This window comes from Nicotiana attenuata, unplaced genomic scaffold (assembly GCF_001879085.1).
Source record: "Nicotiana attenuata strain UT unplaced genomic scaffold, NIATTr2, whole genome shotgun sequence".
Lineage (NCBI taxonomy): Eukaryota > Viridiplantae > Streptophyta > Magnoliopsida > Solanales > Solanaceae > Nicotiana > Nicotiana attenuata.
Genome location: NW_017670335.1, coordinates 359,286 through 377,161, shown reverse-complemented (window position 1 = coordinate 377,161; position 17,876 = coordinate 359,286). Strand labels below are relative to the sequence as shown.

The 17,876-nt window shown below is 41.5% G+C and overlaps 1 protein-coding gene across 1 annotated transcript; it reads right to left on the bottom strand.

Moving 5' to 3' along the window:
- Positions 1–234: 234 nt before the first annotated feature.
- Positions 235–4,901, bottom strand: LOC109238022 (leucine-rich repeat receptor protein kinase MSP1-like). Its single transcript, XM_019404449.1, has 6 exons — positions 4,338–4,901; positions 3,922–4,062; positions 3,714–3,803; positions 3,535–3,612; positions 3,178–3,324; positions 235–2,487 (listed from the first exon to the last, which is right to left on the bottom strand). The coding sequence occupies exons 1-6, from the start codon at positions 4,702–4,704 to the stop codon at positions 317–319; spliced, it is 2,994 nt and encodes a 997-aa protein (XP_019259994.1). The 5' UTR covers positions 4,705–4,901; the 3' UTR covers positions 235–316.
- Between the last annotated feature and the right edge of the window lie 12,975 nt (positions 4,902–17,876).

Sequence of the window (17,876 nt, the reverse complement as noted above, 5' to 3'; positions counted from 1 at the left end):
CAAATATGTTAGAGAATTTGTATTTAATAAGAATGATTGAATAACGTTTCTTTTAATGTCATTTACTGCTCGTAATTGCCTCATTAAGACAAAGGTATTACACTTTCTCTTAGAATTGACTATAAAAGGAGAAAGTCACAACATCTGTAGGACACGAAATATCATTTCGATTATACTGAAATATACTCTTATTCATTGCTTTATTGTTGTTCACAAAATCTCTTATTTCTTGATTATCAGTAACCCGATTTCTCTATTAAATTCTAGTTTTAACCAAATATTCAGTTTTTTGGTTAAACAGACCTTACAATAAGGTTTACATCTTGGAAGCAAAATAATTGTAATAAGAGTACATAAAAGATTCAATAAAAGAAAACCAAACATTTCTCCAATAGGGGCTTGCGCAGAGGACTACAACCAGCAGGAGCAACACATTTGCATACGACACAAGAAAGGAAATATAGAGCGACTCCATATCCAGAAAAGCATCCTCGTCTTCACAGCAATTTGACACAAGAGGAGACATCAGTATCTCTAAATTCCCCGTGCAACTGCTGTGTAAAGGAGGACCACAAATAAACGGATTCCCCTCATAACTGCTTTCATTAAAAGTTGCAAACTGCCCTTTACGCTGTGGAGTCAAACCTGTTAAATTATTGTGTGCCACGCTAAAAACTGCTAGAGTTGTTAGCTCTAGAAGTTGAGTGGGAATCGCCCCATTTAAGTTGTTATATGATAGGTCCAGACTTTCTATATTCTGGAGTTTTGAGAACTCCGATGGTATTGCACCAGTGATGTGGTTGTGTGACAAGTTTAGTGCACGAATCTGGGTAAGATTACAGAGTTCACTAGGTATTTCACCACTTAACTGGTTGCAAGAAAGATCAACTCCAGACATATAATCAACCACGGTACCTTCATAGGAATAGGTATTATACTTGGTCGTAAAATCTGCTCCAACCCATCCATAGTTTTTTTGAAAGGAAATCGTCGATCTCTCCATTGAATCTTCTACAAATACCATGGCATCTCTACCCCAGATCTCAAATCCTGGATAGTTAAATGATGGAGTGTAGGGGTATACATCTGAACTCGTTCCTTGTTGCATTATGTTCCCCAAGCAATGAGGTATAGGTCCCGAGAGATTATTATAAGAAAGATCTAGCATTCTCAGTTTACTTGCATGGCATAATTGTGTAGGAACGATGCCTTGAAGACGATTTCCTTTCAAGAGTAAGGTGGTTATCTCAAGACTTCCCAACCATTTTGGAATTGAACCAGTAAAGTTGTTATCTCTAAGATCTAACACCTTCAATTTTGAGCTATTTGAGAACATTTGGAATTCCCCTTGTAGCAAGTTTTGACTCAAATAGACACGTTTTAGGTTTAGGGAACCACTGAAACATGATGGAATTGAACCAACAAGGTTGTTTTTGGAGAGATCCAAGACTTCAAGTCCTTCAAGTCTACAATAATCAGGTGGAATATGACCTTTTAGATCGTTACTAAATAACGAAAGGTGGGTTAAGGAGGGGATATGACCAAGCCAGGCTGGTAAGTTTCCTGACAAATTGTTGTAACTTAAATCCAATGAATGTAAGGGTGCAGTTGACAACTCTTTTGGAATTGGGCCTGACAAGCTGTTCCCCCTCAAATATAAGTATTTGAAACTGTTGATGTAAGTTGATGCTGGAAATATTTCCCCTTTCAACATGTTATTCGACAATCTCAGAAAATATAACTTGGATCCTTTACGAGCCAATCCTATCGGCAGCTCTCCATTTAACTTATTGTAAGACAAATCCAAGCATTCAAGGTTTTTCATGTCAGCAAAACTTGAAGGCAACAGTCCTTCAAGCATATTGTTTGACATTGTTGATATCACGAGATTCGGGAAAATAAACCCAATGTTAGGAGGAACTTGTCCCTGAATCTTGTTGTTTGAGATATCAAAAGCCTCCAGATTAGGAAGGAATGGCAACTGAAGAGATCCAGTGAATGCATTTCCACCCAAGTAAACTTCTCCAAGTCTAGAATTGTTTTCTAACAACCAATTTGGAAAGTTTCCACCAATGTTACATTGCGAGAGACGAAGAAGTCTCAAGTCATGTTGATAATGAAGGAAATTGGGCATTTTAGAGCAGTTGGATATAGAAAAGGCTTCCAATTGAAACTTTGGGATCCAACTTAACTTAGAAGAATTTTGTACAATTACAGAGTTGTAGTCAGCAATTACAAACTTAAGTTTTGAGTGGTTAGCAAATGACTCAAATGAAATTGGAATTTCAAAGTTGTTGTTTGCTAACAAGAGATATTCTAGGGACAAGAGACTTGAAAGTGGAGACAAGGCAATGTTACCTGTAAATTGATTTTGAGTTAGATCAATTACCCTAAGAAATGTTAAGTTTCCAAGGCAAGCAGGAAGTCTTCCATCAAAGTTGTTTCTGCTGAGACTTAGCTCTACAAGATACTTTAGTTCGCACAAGCCTATACAATGAACAATTGGATAATTGTTATTACATGTTTTAAGTTGTTGCTTAAGCAGAAAATATAGGAATCATGCAAACAAAAATGGCTAGTAAATTAAAATCCTCTTCATCAATTGTTTAGAGATTAACAGAATAGTCTTAAAGATCTGTCATTCACTCTAATTTACTAACCATTTTTTGTATAAAAAAACTCTTCAAAAATAATCATTTTGAGATGTCTTTCTTTAAGTAATAATTGTGAATAATACTGTTTATAATTCTAGCATGCATATTAGAGATCAATACGAAAATAGAAAATATAATACTCCATCATAATGGATGACAAGCACTCTGTGCAACTAAATTCTGAAGATACATCCAGTTCCACAAGATCTAATGACATGCATATCGTGCAAATCACAATCAAAATAATTAGGTTAATGTAGACAACCAGATCAATGGATAGTTTCGGTACTTTTGAATCATACATTACCATTGTCATTTTTTTACAAAATTCGTTATTGTAAAAGAACAGTAATATATAAAGATAAAAACCATATCACTAATGATAAATTTGAAAACAAGAAGAATAAAATTGCTTTTCAAGCTAGAAGGGGTTTACATTCATGTATATTATGCAGTTGTTAAATTGACTAAGATTCTTAATTGTATAAAGGAATCATTTAGTGAATTTTATGTCCAAAATTACCTTGATGAGGTAGAGTTCCATTCAAGTTGCATTGAGCTACTGACAATACTTTAAGGGATGACATTACACCACTGCTCCATAGAAAGTTCTCATCCAATGTGTTTCCATCCAAAAGTAAGTACTCGATACTTCGTAGAGCTCCCAACTCTTACATGCAAAAGAAACAAAGGAATCTTCAACATGTTGTTTTTGACGTAAAAAATTTGATTAAAAGTGTCGTTCAGGAGACCCTGCTTAATGTTGTGGGACAAATATTCTTAACCAAGACTTGATAATAGAAGGTATTTTAACCAATATGTTATATCTGCACAGCAAGGCAATTAGGTAAAATAAAACTACTTAATGAATTATATGTACCTTCATCTGGTATGAAGCTTCGAAATTTGTTGTTCCTTAGATCGAGCTTCTTCAAAGTTGTTCGAGATTTATTTAGCTCTGTCCAGATATTTAGAATATATAACTATGCTGGGAAGTCTCTAGGAAAAAAGCAGCAAACTAAATTAATGAAGGCTTTTCAAGAGTAATTATTAGTTTACCTAGAGCAGAGAGCACGTTTTCATCATTCAGTGTGTTGTCGCTCAAATCTAAGATTTCCAGCTTATTTAGTCCTGACAATCTCTCGAAACCTAACATATTGAGGAAATAGATAAGCTACACGCACGCACAAACACACACACACGTTCTTTCGCAGATTTACTAATAGTCCAAACGGGCGAATAGAGGGAACCGTATATATATTGGCACCTGATCCGATGTTGTTGTCTTTGAGGTTCAATGATTTGAGAGAAGAAAGTTGACTAAGAGACAGAAAGATGCTGCGATTGAAGAGGTTCCCTGACAAATCAAGTTTTTCTAGTTTCCTCAATTGTCTCAGTTTCTCAAAACCTGTAACCAAATTAACAAGAAACTTAGATATAATTATTGTTAACTTGTCAAGAGGCAAATAGATTTAACCTTTGAACTTAACATTACAACAATTCAAATTACTGCGATCATCCTAATTTATCCGATAGGGGATTCAAACACGTCTATAGATATAAGAATAACAACCACGACAACAATAACTACATCTCAAACCGAAACTAGTTTATATGCAATGTGAGTGTCAATTCCCTCCATTTGAATTTTAGTATTATGAAGAAAGCATAGGAAGAAGGAACCTTCAGTGTCAGCCCATCCAACGAAAGAATTTCCAGGGAGGAGCAGAGCTCTGATATCTCTGAAGGGAAGAAACAAAGATGCATTGAATAGCGGCAAAGTATCATTCATATCCAACATATCTTTTTTACTGACAGTAATGGACAACTCAGCGATTCGTCTTGTGCTGTTGCTGCAAACAACTCCCAACCATTGACAACAATCTGAGGTTTCGTTGGCCATCCATGACGATAAGAAACCACCCGATCCTATGTAGTTTATATTTGCTTTAAGTTGCAAGAGAGCAGTTCTTTCTTCTTTCCAACAACCTAAACAGCACCACTGTCCATTTGACAAAAACAGAATGATCAACAACCACCAATATTCCATCTTGACCAGCTTGTCCACTCTCAAAGCTCAAACAATCGCCTAATATATAAAGTTATAAACACAAAAAAGGAGAAAGAAAATGACTTTCTTGGCAGAAACTATAGTACACGCAACAGACAAGTGAACCAAAAGCGACATTCATCACTTTCTACCTTAGGTTCCATGATAGACTTTAGTGCAAGTCGAATATATAATAGTCTAAATACATAGACCAAATTTGTCACTAATGCAACCTCAGTCAATGCGTGCCTATTAGGCTGACATGGCAAAAAAGAGTGTTTCTCAACTCTCCCAAATCATATTATTCTTTTTTTTTTCCCCTTTCAGAAAAAGACATCACATTTTCTCTTCTCTCTCCCGCCCGCCACTAAGCGGCAACCCCATTAAACTCTCATCATTTTCACTCCTGTCCTGTGCAAAACAAACAAGGAACATAATCCTAAAGCACAAGAAGAGAGTTTAAATTAGAGTATGTTCAGAATGCAATTTATCACTCAAAGATGAAAGTAACTTACTCCCATTTCATCACACTACCTTCGGATTCCCCCAAAATTAGGTAGCGAATGTGCCCAATTTGCCTCCATCATCCTTTGGTCAGAATCATATGCCTTTGACAAAATGGTCTTCAATTAATTCCCTCCCCTGTAACCTTTTTAGTCCTCTTGGCTTACATGAGCAGTATAACAATATTCATTACCTGTTCAACCTCAGTGCTCAGTCCAATGGGCAAAAACAAATTCAAGATACATTTTTTTTGGCTCGAAATCCTTCTTTAATTATTTGGGCTAAAAATAATGTGTCTTCGTTTTATTCATCACTTGGGCATGTGAATTAAACATTTAATTTTTTTGATTGGTTATTACTTAAGGGTTTAATAGGTACATTTTGAATATGCATCACTTGTTCAACTAGGGTGTCTAAGGCCTATTTTTTTTTTTTTTTTCGATTAAGACGTCTGAATCTGAATACATACTTGAATATGAAGATGTATATTAAGATTAAGATATCTGAATCTGAATACACATCTGAATATATTAAGATGTGTATTAAGATCTGAATACTAAAAATTAAGACTGTTTGATTTTTAACATCTGAATGTATAAAATTTATCTTTATTTGAAAAATAATAAACATAAAATTCAAATGAAATACTAACTAATCTAATATTTTATCAACAAAATATATAGTTTTTAAAATATGATAGTTGTTGGTGCTGATGGCTAACGGGTGAATGCCGACTAGAAGCGGTGGTTGGTTGTAATTTTTGTTGATGATAGTGGTTCATGCTAGTGGCTAGTAGTGATTGGTAGTGGCGGCGATTATAATTGGGGATGGTGGTGGTGGGTGGTGATAGTTAATAATGGCGGGTGGTGGTTTGTGATGGAGGAAGATGGTGGTAGGTTATAATGATGGGCGGTGCCGGTTGTGGTTGTTGATAGTGATGGGGTGGTTAGTTATGGTAATTGAGGTGGATAAGTGTTGATTGTGGGTGAGAATGATGGTGGTCGGAGTGGTGGAGATGGTGGGTGGTGATGGTCAATAATGGTGGCGGCTATGGTTGAGGATGATGGTGGCATGGTGGTGGTGGTAGTGGTGGTGGTGGTTGAGTATGGTGGTGGCGGCGGCATGGTGGTAGTTGACAATGTTAGGAGGAGGCGACAGTTAATAATGAATATGTGATAGCATCTTAATAAAATTAAGTCTCTGTTATAGATCTTGATCATACAGATCTATTCAGATCCATTAAGTGGTTGTAAAGTAAAAAAACAAACACACTTAATAATTAAGATCTGAATAATTATGTGGTGACCCAAAAGGTCATCACTCGTTTTGAAAGTAAATTATATGTTCCAAGGCCTTCAAAAAAACCTCTTTTGTCCCACCTCGATTTGCGTGCGCAGTCCGGGCGCGTTTTCGGAAAAATTTTATGTGAAAACTAAGTAAAATATGGAAATTGGCTTTAAAAATTAAATAAAGTTGATTTTGGTCAACATTCTTGGTAAACAGACCCGGACCCGTAATCCGGCGGTCTCGTAGGGTCCGTAGTAAAATATGGGACTTGGGCGTAAACCCGGAATCGAATTCCGAGGTCCCAAGCCCGAGAAATGAATTTTTAAAGAAAAATTATTTTCTGGAAAGTATAAAGGTTTTAGAAGTGAATTGATGCATTTTCTTGATGGTATCGGGCCCGTATCTTGGTTCCGGAGCCCGGTACAAGTTTGAAATAATGATTAAGTTGAATCTATAAAATTTGGTAAAGATTAGAATTGGTTTGGTATAAAACAGACCTATAGTTGAGAAAATAGTAATTTTGATGTTCTTGAGTGATTTCATGAATTTGAGGTTTAATTCATAGATGCTGATGTTATTTTGATGATTTGATCGCGCGAGCAAGTCCGTATGATATTTTTGGACTTGCGTGCATGATTGGTTTGGAGCCCCGAAGGCTCGGGTGAGTTTTGGATAGGCCACGAGGTGCATTTAGACTTAAAAAATATCTGTTGCAGGTTCAGAGAAGTTGCAGGTCTTTGAACAAGGCTTCGCGGTCCGCGGTGGGGTTGTCGCGACCGCGGTGGGCTCTTCGCGACCGCGGTGGGATTAATGCGGTCCGCGGTGAGCAAGGCCAGGTCTTCGCGGCCGCGCTCGATATTTTGAGGTCCGTGGTGGAGCTCAGCGGCCGCGATCCTTTTTCTGCGGTCAGCAGTGAGGGTCTGAGAGGGGTTTATATAAACGAGTCTTTTCAGCCATTTTCATTTTTCAGAAGACCTAAAACATCTTTGGGCGATTTTATAAAGGCAACTACTCTTCCAAATCATTAGTAAGTCATTTCTAACTTATTTTCTTTAATCTATAACATCTTTTCACATGATTTCAACTCAAAATCAAGGGTTTTCATGGGGAAAATTGGGTGTTTTGGGTAGAACCTAGGATTTTCAATTTTTGGGGATTTGGACCTCGATTTGAGGTCCGATTTCAAAACAAATTATATATTTGAGTTCGTGGGTGAATGGGTAATTGGGTATTGGTTCGAACCTCGGGTTTTGACCATGTGGGCCCGGGGTCGAATTTTGACTTTTTGGGAAAAACTTTAGAAAACCTATTTTCATGCATTAGAATTGATTCATTTAGCATTTATTGATATCGTTAAGTATATTGTGGCTAGATACAAGCGAACTGGTGGTGGAAACAAGAGGTAAAGCGATAGTTGAGGCTTGAATTATGTTCGTGGCATCGAGGTAAGTGTTTGGTCTAACCTTAGCTTGAGGGATTAGGAGTTGTGTCTTATTTGTTACGTGTTAATTGTTGAGTACGACGTATAGGCATGGTGACGAGTATCTATAAGTCGGTGTCAAGCATGCCCGTGAGTCTTATACTATGATGAATGTGACTCCGTTTCGTATTATTTATGCTTTATATGATGAAATCTATTGTTGAACAAGGTTTGTGGGAGTATTATTGGTAATTGAACATTTTAGAACGTTGGCTCAGTTGTGAATTGAGTTGTGGAAGTAATATTGGTAATTGAACATTGTAGAGCATTAGCTCAAGTTGTGAATTGAGTTGTGAAGTAATTGTGAAGAAAAAAAGAGAAGAGGTTTATGATACTATCTCCCTTGCCGGGATGTTGTTGCTTTTGATATTATCTCCCTTGCCGGGATGTTGTTGTTTTTAATATTATCTTCCTCGCCGGAATGTTATTGCTTTTGATATTGTTTTCCCTTGCCGGGATATTGTTGTTATGCTATTTTTCCATTGCCGGGATTCTATTATGATTTTATTGATTACCTTGCCCGTGTTGCTTTGTGATTGTTGTTTGGGTAAGGAAGAGTGTAAAAGCACGAAGGGTGATGCCGTGCATGATATTTGTGAGAGAGTGTTAATGCACGAAGGGTGATGCCGTGCCGATATTGTGAGGTTAAAGCACGAAGGGTGATGCCGTGCCGCACGATGTACAATGTTGTGCTATGATATGAGTGAAAATGCATGAAGGATCATTCCGTGCCATGATTATGCGAGGTAAAAGCACGAAGGGTGATGTCGTGTCGATTTTATTGAATTTTGGTGAGGACGAGAGTAAAAGCATGAAGGGTGATGCCGTGCCGATTTTATTGATTTTTGGTGGGGACGAGAGTAAAAGCACGAAGGGTGATACCGTGCACTTGTCTTTGATTTTCTGATTCTTGCTGATACTTCAGTTATAGTGTTCTTTCCGTTTATTTATTGGTTTTTTGTTGTTACTTGATTTCCCCGCAGCATGTTTTCCCCCTCCTATCTTTACCTGTAAATTTCTGCCTTTACTTTTTCCGCTGTATATGATTTAGCTGCACAGGTTTATTTGATAGTCTGGTCCTTGCCTCGTCACTACTTCGCCGAGGTTAGGCTAGGCACTTACTAGAACATAGGGTCGGTTGTGCTGATACTACACTCTACACTCTTTTGTGCAGATCCCGGTACTGGAGCATACGGACCTTAGCTTTGGGTTGCTCCCTTCAGTCCATTTGGAGTCCCGAGGTAGTCCTGCAGGCGTCCGCAGGCCTTGGCGTCTTCTTCTATCCTTTCATTCTGTTTCTTTTATGTATTTCAGAGACATTGTTTTATTTATCTTTCGGACCCTTATTTGTAGTATTCCTAGATAGTCTGTGAAATTGTGACACTAGTTCTGAGTAGTCTATGTTTAAGGATTTGTATCGGTAATGTTTACATGGTTATATTTTGTTCTTCCGCTTATTAAATTCCGTTGTTTATATAATGTTTGATCTTAATTGTTAAAGGATTAAAATGGGAAAAAGGGTAAATAATACAAATGGTAGGCTTGTCTAGCTTTCACTCGTACGCGCCATCACGACTCCCGAGGGTGGGAAATCCGGGTCGTGACAAGTTGGTATCAGAGCTCTAGGTTGCTTAGGTCTCACAATTCACTGACAAGCTTAGTAGAGTCTGAGGGATCGGTACGGAGACGTTTGTATTTATCCCAGAGGCTACAGAGTTAGGAAAAACTTCACATCTATTCTTTCCTGTTGTGCCATTTGGTTTCTCAATGCTAATTGAACTTCTACTCTGTTCTTTCGCAGATGGCAAGAACACGTGCTTCTTCATCCGCTGATCAGCAGCCTGAGCCCCCAGCGGTAGCAACTACGAGGGGCGGAGGGCGAGGCCGAGGCCGTGCTAGGGGCCGAGGAAGGGGAAAAGCTCAGCCCAAAGCAGCAGCACCAGCGGCGGAGCCTCAGGTTGAGTTTGATGATGAGGTTTCGGCCCAGACAGTTCCGGTGGGCCCAGCTCAGGTCCTAGAAGGGTTCATTGCTACCCCAGTACTCCAGGATTCTCTGGTCCGTTTAGTGGGCCTTATGGAGAGTGTCACCCGGGCAGGCTTACTTCCTGTAGCACCAGCTGTCTCTCAGGCTGGGGGAGGAGCACAGACTCCCGCTACCCGCACTCCGGAGCAGATGGCTCCCCAGTTTCAGATTCCAGCAGCTCAGCCAGTTGGAGCAGTTTAGTCGGTGTGGTAGCTCAGACCGGTGAGGGAACAGCTATGTCTGCCGATGCTTTGTGGAGGTTGGATAGGTTCACCAAGCTGTTCGCTACTACTTTTGGTGGTATGTCTTCTGAGGATCCCCAGGATTATTTAGACAACTTTCATGAGGTTCTTCGGAACATGGGGATAGTAGAGACCAATGGGGTCGACTTTGCTGCTTTTCGTCTGTCTGGATCCACCAAGAATTGGTGGAGAGATTATTGTTTGGATAGACCGGATGGGTCACCAGCTTTGACTTGGGATCAGTTCTCTCAGCTATTTCTGGAGAAGTTTCTTCCTATCACTCAGAGGGAGAACTATCGGAGGCAGTTTGAGCGTCTCCAGTAGGGTTCAATGACTTTCACTCAATACGAGACCAGATTCATTGACTTGGCCCGTCATGCTCTTCTTATACTTCCCACTGAGAGAGAGAGAGGGTGAAGACGTTCATTAAGGGACTCGTTCAGCCTATTCGATTGCAGATTGTAAGGAGACGGGGAGCAAGATTTCTTTTCAGGATGCGGCCAATTTGGCTAGGAGTGTTGAGATGGTTCTGTCACAGGGGAGTGGTCAGGGGTCTTACAAGAGGCCTCGTCACTCGGGCAGGTTTAGTGGTGCTTCATCTGGAGGCAGGGATTCTTTTGGTAGGGACCATCCTTCCAGGCCGTTTCATTCAGCACTTCAGGCTTCTCACGGTGCCCCAGGTGGCCGTGGTTCTCATACGCAGTACTATGATCAACATTCCTACAGTGCACCACCAGCTCCTATCAGTACTCCGCCGCTCCAGAGTTTTCAGAGTGGTCATTCAGGCCGTCAGGGTCAGCAGTTTCAGCAGCCGAGGTCTTGTTATACTTGTGGCAATACGAGGCATATTGCTAGATTTTTCCCTCGAGCACCGAGCAACTCTCAGCATCAGGGTTCCTGTGCCATGGTTCAGGCACCGAGTGTTCCACCGCCTGCTCAGCCAGTTGTGGGGGGAGGGGGGGGGGTAGAGGTGCTAGAGGTGGAGGTAGAGGTACTAGAGGTGGAGGTCAGGCCGCTATAAGTGAAGGCCAGCCAGCAGGAGGCCGTCCCAGAGATGTCGTTCAGGGTGGTGGGGCCCAGCCCCGATGTTATGCCCTTCCAGCCAGGCCTGAGGCTGAGGCCTCCGATGCAGTTATCACAGGTACTGTTCTGGTTTGTAGTAGAGATGCTTCAGTTCTATTTGATCCAGGATCTACATACTCCTATGTGTCATCTTATTTTGCACCGTATCTGGTCATGCCTAGTGATTCCTTGAGTGCTCCTGTATATGCGTCTACACCGGTGGGTGATTCTATTGTGGTAGATCATGTCCATCGTTTATGTATAGTTGTGATTGGGGGTCTTGAGACTCGTGTAGATTTGTTACTTTTGGATATGGTTGATTTTGATGTCATATTGGGGATGGACTCATTATCACCTTACCACGCTATCTTGGACTGTCATGCCAAGACTGTGACCTTAGCCTTACCAGGCTTACCTCGTCTAGAGTGGAGAGGGACTCCTGGTCATTCTACCTGTCGTGTTATCTCATATATGAAGGCTCGGCATATGGTCGAGAAGGGGTGTTTGGCCTATTTGGCATATGTTCATGATTCTAGTGCTGAGGTTCCTTCTATGGATTCTGTGCCTGTTGTTCGTGAGTTTCCTGAGGTTTTCCCTTCAGACCTGCCGGGTATGCCACCCGATAGGGATATTGACTTCTGCATTGATTTGGCTCCGGGCACTCGGCTCATTTCTATTCCGCCGTATCGTATGGCCCCGCCTGAGTTGAAAGAATTGAAGGAGCAGCTGCAAGACTTGCTTGATAAGGGCTTTATTAGGCCTAGTGTCTCGCCTTGGGGTGCGCCAGTGTTGTTTGTTAAGAAGAAGGACGGATCGATGAGGATGTGTGTAGATTACCGGCAGTTGAACAAGGTTACAATCAAGAATAAGTATCCATTGCCGAGGATTGATGATTTGTTTGATCATCTTCAGGGTGCCAAGGTATTTTCGAAGATTGACTTGAGATCTGGCTACCATCAGTTGAGGAATAGGGCATCCGATGTCCCTAAGACAGCTTTCCGCACTCGGTACGGGCACTATGAGTTCTTGGTGATGTCATTCGGGTTGACAAATGCCCCAACAACTTTCATGGATTTGATGAACCGAGTGTTCAGGCCTTATTTGGACCCTTCATGATTGTCTTCATTGACGATATTTTGATCTATTCCCGCAGCTAGGAGGAGCACGAGCAGTATCTTCGAGTCGTTCTTTAGACTTTGAGGGATAGTCAGTTGTATGGTATGTTTTCGAAGTGCGAGTTCTGGTTAAGTTCAGTTGCATTCTTGGCTCACGTTGTATTAGCAGAGGGTATTCAGGTGGATCCGAAGAAGATAGAGGCAGTCAAGAACTGACCTCGACCCATATCAGCTACAGAGATCTGGAGTTTCTTGGGTTTGGCAGGCTATTACAGTCAGTTTGTGGAGGGGTTTTCATCTATTGCAGCCCCGATGACTAGGTTGACCCAGAAGGGTGCCCAGTTCAGGCGGTCGGACGAATGTGAGGCGAGCTTTCAGAAGCTCAAGACAGCTTTGACTACGGCGCCGGTGTTGGTTTTGCCTACAGGTTCAGGGATATATATACAGTTTATTGTGACGCATCTCGTATTGGACTTGGTGCGGTGTTGATGCAGAATGGAAAGGTCATTGCTTATGCTTCGCGACAGTTCAAGATTCATGAGAAGAATTATCCAGTTCATTATTTGGAGTTAGCAGCCATTGTTCACGCGCTGAAGATTTGGAGGCACTATTTATATGGTGTGGCATGTGAGGTGTTCATGGATCACAAGAGTTTGCAATACTTGTTCAAGCAGAAGGAGCTGAACTTGAGGCAGAGAAGGTGGTTGGAGCTACTGAAAGACTATGATATCACCATCTTATATCATCCGGGGAAGGCCAATGTGGTGGCCGATGCTTTGAGTAGAAAGTCAGCCAGTATAGGCAGTCTTGCGTATATTCCGATCGGTGAGAGACCGCTTGCTTTGGATGTTCAGGCTTTGGCTAATCAGTTCGTGAGGTTGGATGTCTTTGAGCCCAGCCGCGTGTTAGCTTGCATAGTCGCTCATTCTTCATTATTGGAGTGTATTTGAGATCGGCAGTATGATGATCCCCATTTGTGTGTTCTTAGGGACACAGTGCGGCACGAAGGTGCCAAACATGTTACAGTTGGAGATGATGGAGTTTTGAGGCTGCAGGGTCGAGTTTGTGTGCCTAATGTGGATAGACTTCGAGAGTTGATTTTAGAGGAGGCCCATAGTTCCCGGTACTCTTTTCGTCCGGGCGCCGCCAATATGTATCAGGATTTGCAGCAACGTTATTGGTGGGAGGAGGATGAAGAAGGATATTTTTGCGTATGTGGCTCGGTGTTTGAATTGTCAGCAGGTAAAGACGAGCATCAGAGACCTGGTGGTTTGTTCCAGAAGATTGATATTCCTGAGTGGAAGTGGGAGCGTATCACTATGGACTTTGTTGTTAGACTCCCACAGACTCAGAGGAAGTTCAACGCAGTATGGGTTATTGTTGATAGGCTGACCAAGTCAGCACATTTCATTCCTGTGGCAGTCTCCTATTCTTCTAAGAGGTTAGCTGAGATCTATATCCGGGAGATTGTTCGTCTTCACGGTGTGCCCGTGTCTATCATTTCTGACCAAGGTACGCAGTTTACCTCACATTTCTGGAGGGCACTTCAGCGTGAGTTGGGCACACTGGTCGAGTTGAGCACAACATTTCATCCTTAGACGGACGGCCAGTCTGGGCGTACTATTCAGATTTTGGAGGATATGCTCCGAGCTTGTGTTATTGATTTTGGAGGCTCGTGGTTTCAGTTTTTGCCTTTAGCGGAGTTTGCCTATAACAACAGCTACCAGTCGAGCATTCAGATGGCTCCCTATGAGGCTTTATATAGTAGGCGGTGTCGGTCGCCGATTGGTTGGTTTGAGCCGGGGGAGGCTCGGTTGTTGGGTACGGATATAGTACAGGATTCCTTGGACAAGGTCAGGATTATTCAGGATAGGCTTCGTACAGCTTAGTCCAGGAAAAAGAGTTATGCCGACCGTAAGGTTCGTGATGTGGCATTCATGGTTGGCGAGCGGGTATTGCTTCGGGTGTCGCCTATGAAAGGCGTGATGAGATTTAGGAAGAGGGGCAAGCTTAGCCCTAGATTCATTGGCCCATTTGAGATCCTTGATCGAGTGGGAGAGGTGGCTTATAGACTTGCGTTGCCGTCGAGTTTATCAGCCGTGCATCCAGTGTTTCATATGTCCATGCTTCGGAAGTATCACGACGATCCATCCCATGTGTTAGACTTCAGCACTGTCCAGTTGGACAAGGACTTGTCCTATGAGGAGGAGCCGGTAGCTATTCTAGACCGGCAGGTTCGTAAGTTGCGATCGAAGAGTTTCCCTTCTATTCGTGTTCAGTGGAGAGGTCAGCCTGCTGAGGCATCGACCTGGGAGTCCGAGTACGATATGCGGAGTCGATATCCCCATCTTTTCTCCGACTCAGGTACTTCTTTTCTATGTCCGCTCGAGGACGAACGGTTGTTTTAGAGGTGGAGGATGTGATGACCCAAAAGGTCATCACTCATTTTGAAAGTAATATTTGTGTTCCGAGGCCTAAAAAAAAACCTCTTTTGTCCCACCTCGATTTGCGTGCGCAGTCCTGGCGCGTTTCCGAAAAGTTTTTATGTGAAAACTAAGTAAAATATGGAAATTGGCTTTTAAAATTTAATAAAGTTGACTTCGGTCAACATTCTTGGTAAACGGACCCAGACATGTGATCCGACGGTCTCGTAGGGTCCGTAGTAAAATATGGGACTTGGGTGTATGCGCGGAATCGAATTCCGAGGTCCCAAGCCCGAGAAATGAATTTTTAAAGAAAAATTGTTTTCTAGAAAGTATAAAGGTTTTAGAAGTGAATTGATGCATTTTCTTGATGGTATCGGGCCCGTATCTTGGTTCGGAGCCTGGTACGATTTTGAAATAATGATTAAGTTGAATCTGTAAAATTTGGTAAAGATCATAATTGGTTTGGTATAAAACGGACCTATTGTTGAGAAAATAGTAATTTTGATGTTCTTGAGTGATTTCATGAATTTGAGGTTTAATCATAGATGCTAATGTTATTTTGATGATTTGATCGCATGAGCAAGTCCGTATGATGTTTTTGGACTTGTGTGCACGATTAGTTTGGAGCCCCGAGGGCTCGGATGAGTTTTGGATAAGCCACGAGGTGCATTTAGACTTAGAAAATATATATTGCAGGTTCAGAGAAGTTGCAGGTCTCTGAACCAGGCTTCGCAGTCCGCGGTGGGGTTGTCGCGACCGCGGTGGGCTCTTCGCGACCGCGGTGGGATTGATGCGGTCCGCGGTGAGCAAGGCCAGGTCTTCGCGGCCGCACTCGATATTTCGAGGTCCGCGGTGGAGCTCCGCGGCCGCGATCCTTTTTCTGCGGTCAACGGTGAGGATCTGAGAGGGGTATATATAAACGAGTCTTTTCAGCGATTTTCATTTTTCAATAGACCTAAAACATCTTTGGGCGATTTTCAGAGGCAACTACTCTTTCAAATCATTAGTAAGTCATTTCTAACTCGTTTTCTCTAATCTATAACATCTTTTCACATGATTTCAACTCAAAATCAAGGAATTTCATGGGGGAAATTGGGTGTTCTGGGTAGAACCTAGGATTTTCAAATTTTGGGGATTTGGACCTCAATTTGAGGTCCGATTTCAAAACAAATTATATATTTGAGTTCGTGGGTGAATGGGTAATCAGGTATTGGTTCAAACCTCGGGTTTTGACCATGTGGGCCCGGGGTCGAATTTTGACTTTTTGGGAAAAACTTTAGAAAACCTATCTTCATGCATTAGAATCGATTCATTTAGCATTTATTGATATCGTTAAGTATATTGTGGCTAGATACAAGCGAATTGGTGGTGGAAACAAGAGGTAAAGCGGTAGTTGAGGCTTGAATTGTGTTCGTGGCATCGAGGTAAGTGTTTGGTCTGACCTTAGCTTGAAGGATTAGGAGTTGTGTCTTATTTGTTATGTGTTAATTGTTGAGTACGACGTATAGGCATGGTGACGAGTATCTATACGTCGGTGTAAGCATGCCCGTGAGTCTTATACTATGATGAATGTGACTCCGTTTCGTATTATTTATGCTTTATATGATGAAATCTATTGTTGAACAAGGCTTGTGGGAGTATTATTGGTAATTGAACATTTTAGAGGGTTGGCTCGAGTTGTGGAAGTAATAATTGTAATGGAACATTGTAGAGCGTTAGCTCAAGTTGTGAATTGAGTTGTGAAGTAGTGAAGAAAAAAAGAGAAGAGGTTTATGATACTATCTCCCTTGCCGGGATGTTATTGCTTTTGATAATATCTCCCTTGCCGGGATGTTGTTGCTTTTGATATTATCTCCCTTGCCGGGATGTTGTTGCTTTTGATATTATTTTCCTTGCCGGGATGTTATTGCTTTTGATATTGTTTTCCCTTGCCGGGATATTGTTGTTATGCTATTTTTCCCTTGCCGGGATTCTATTATGATTTTATCGATTACCTTGCCCGTATTGCTTTGTGATTGTTGTTTGGGTAAGGAAGAGTGTAAAAACACGAAGGGTGATGCCGTGCATGATATTTGTGAGAGAGTGTTAATGCACGAAGGGTGATGTCGTGCCGATATTGTGAGGTTAAAGCACGAAGGGTGATGCCGTGCCGCACGATGTACAATGTCGTGCTATGCTATGAGTGAAAATGCATGAAGGATCATTCCGTGCCATGATTATGTGAGGTAAAAGCACGAAGGGTGATGTCGTGCCGATTTTATTGAATTTTGGTGAGGACGAGAGTAAAAGCATGAAGGGTGATGCCGTGCCGATTTTATTGATTTTTGGTGGGGACGAGAGTAAAAGCACGAAGGGTGATGTTGTGCACTTGTCTTTGATTTTCTGATTCTTGCTGATACTTCAGTTATAGTGTTCTTTCCGTTTATTTATTGGTTTTCTATTGTTACTTGATTTTCCCGCAGCATGTTTTCCCCCTCCTATCTTTACCTGTAAATTTCTGCCTTTACTTTTTCCACTGTATATGATTTAGCTGCACAGGTTTATTTGGTAGTCTGGTCCTAGCCTCGTTACTACTTCGCCGAGGTTAGGCTAGGCACTTACTAGAACATAGGGTCGGTTGTGCTGATACTACACTCTACACTCTTTTGTGCAGATCCCAGTACTGGAGCATACGGACCTTAGCTTTGGGTTTCTCCCTTCAGTCCATTTGGAGACCCGAGGTAGTCCTGCAGGTCCGCAGGCCTTGGCGTCTCCTTCTATCCTTTCATTCTGTTTCATTTATGTATTTCAGAGACATCGTTTTATTTAACTTTCGGACCCTTATTTGTAGTATTCCTAGATAGTCTGTGAAATTGTGACACCAGTTCTGGGTAGTCTATGTTTACGCATTTGTATTGGTAATGTTTAAATGGTTATATTTTGTTCTTCCGCTTATTAAATTCCGTTGTTTATATAATGTTGGATCTTAATTGTTAAAGGATTAAAATGGGAAAAAGGGTAAATAATACAAATGGTAGGCTTTCCTAGCTTTCA

What these genes read in the sequence shown, in the direction of transcription:
- LOC109238022 (XM_019404449.1), bottom strand. Translation starts at nt 4,704, where the DNA reads ATGGAATATTGGTGGTTGTTGATCATTCTGTTTTTGTCAAATGGACAG. An exon ending in TGGATGGGCTGACACTGAAG is followed by an intron (nt 4,063 to 4,337) that starts GTTCCTTCTTCC and finishes ATTTGGTTACAG; the next exon opens with GTTTTGAGAAACTGAGACAA. An exon ending in AAACGTGCTCTCTGCTCTAG is followed by an intron (nt 3,613 to 3,713) that starts GTAAACTAATAA and finishes ATATCTGGACAG; the next exon opens with AGCTAAATAAATCTCGAACA.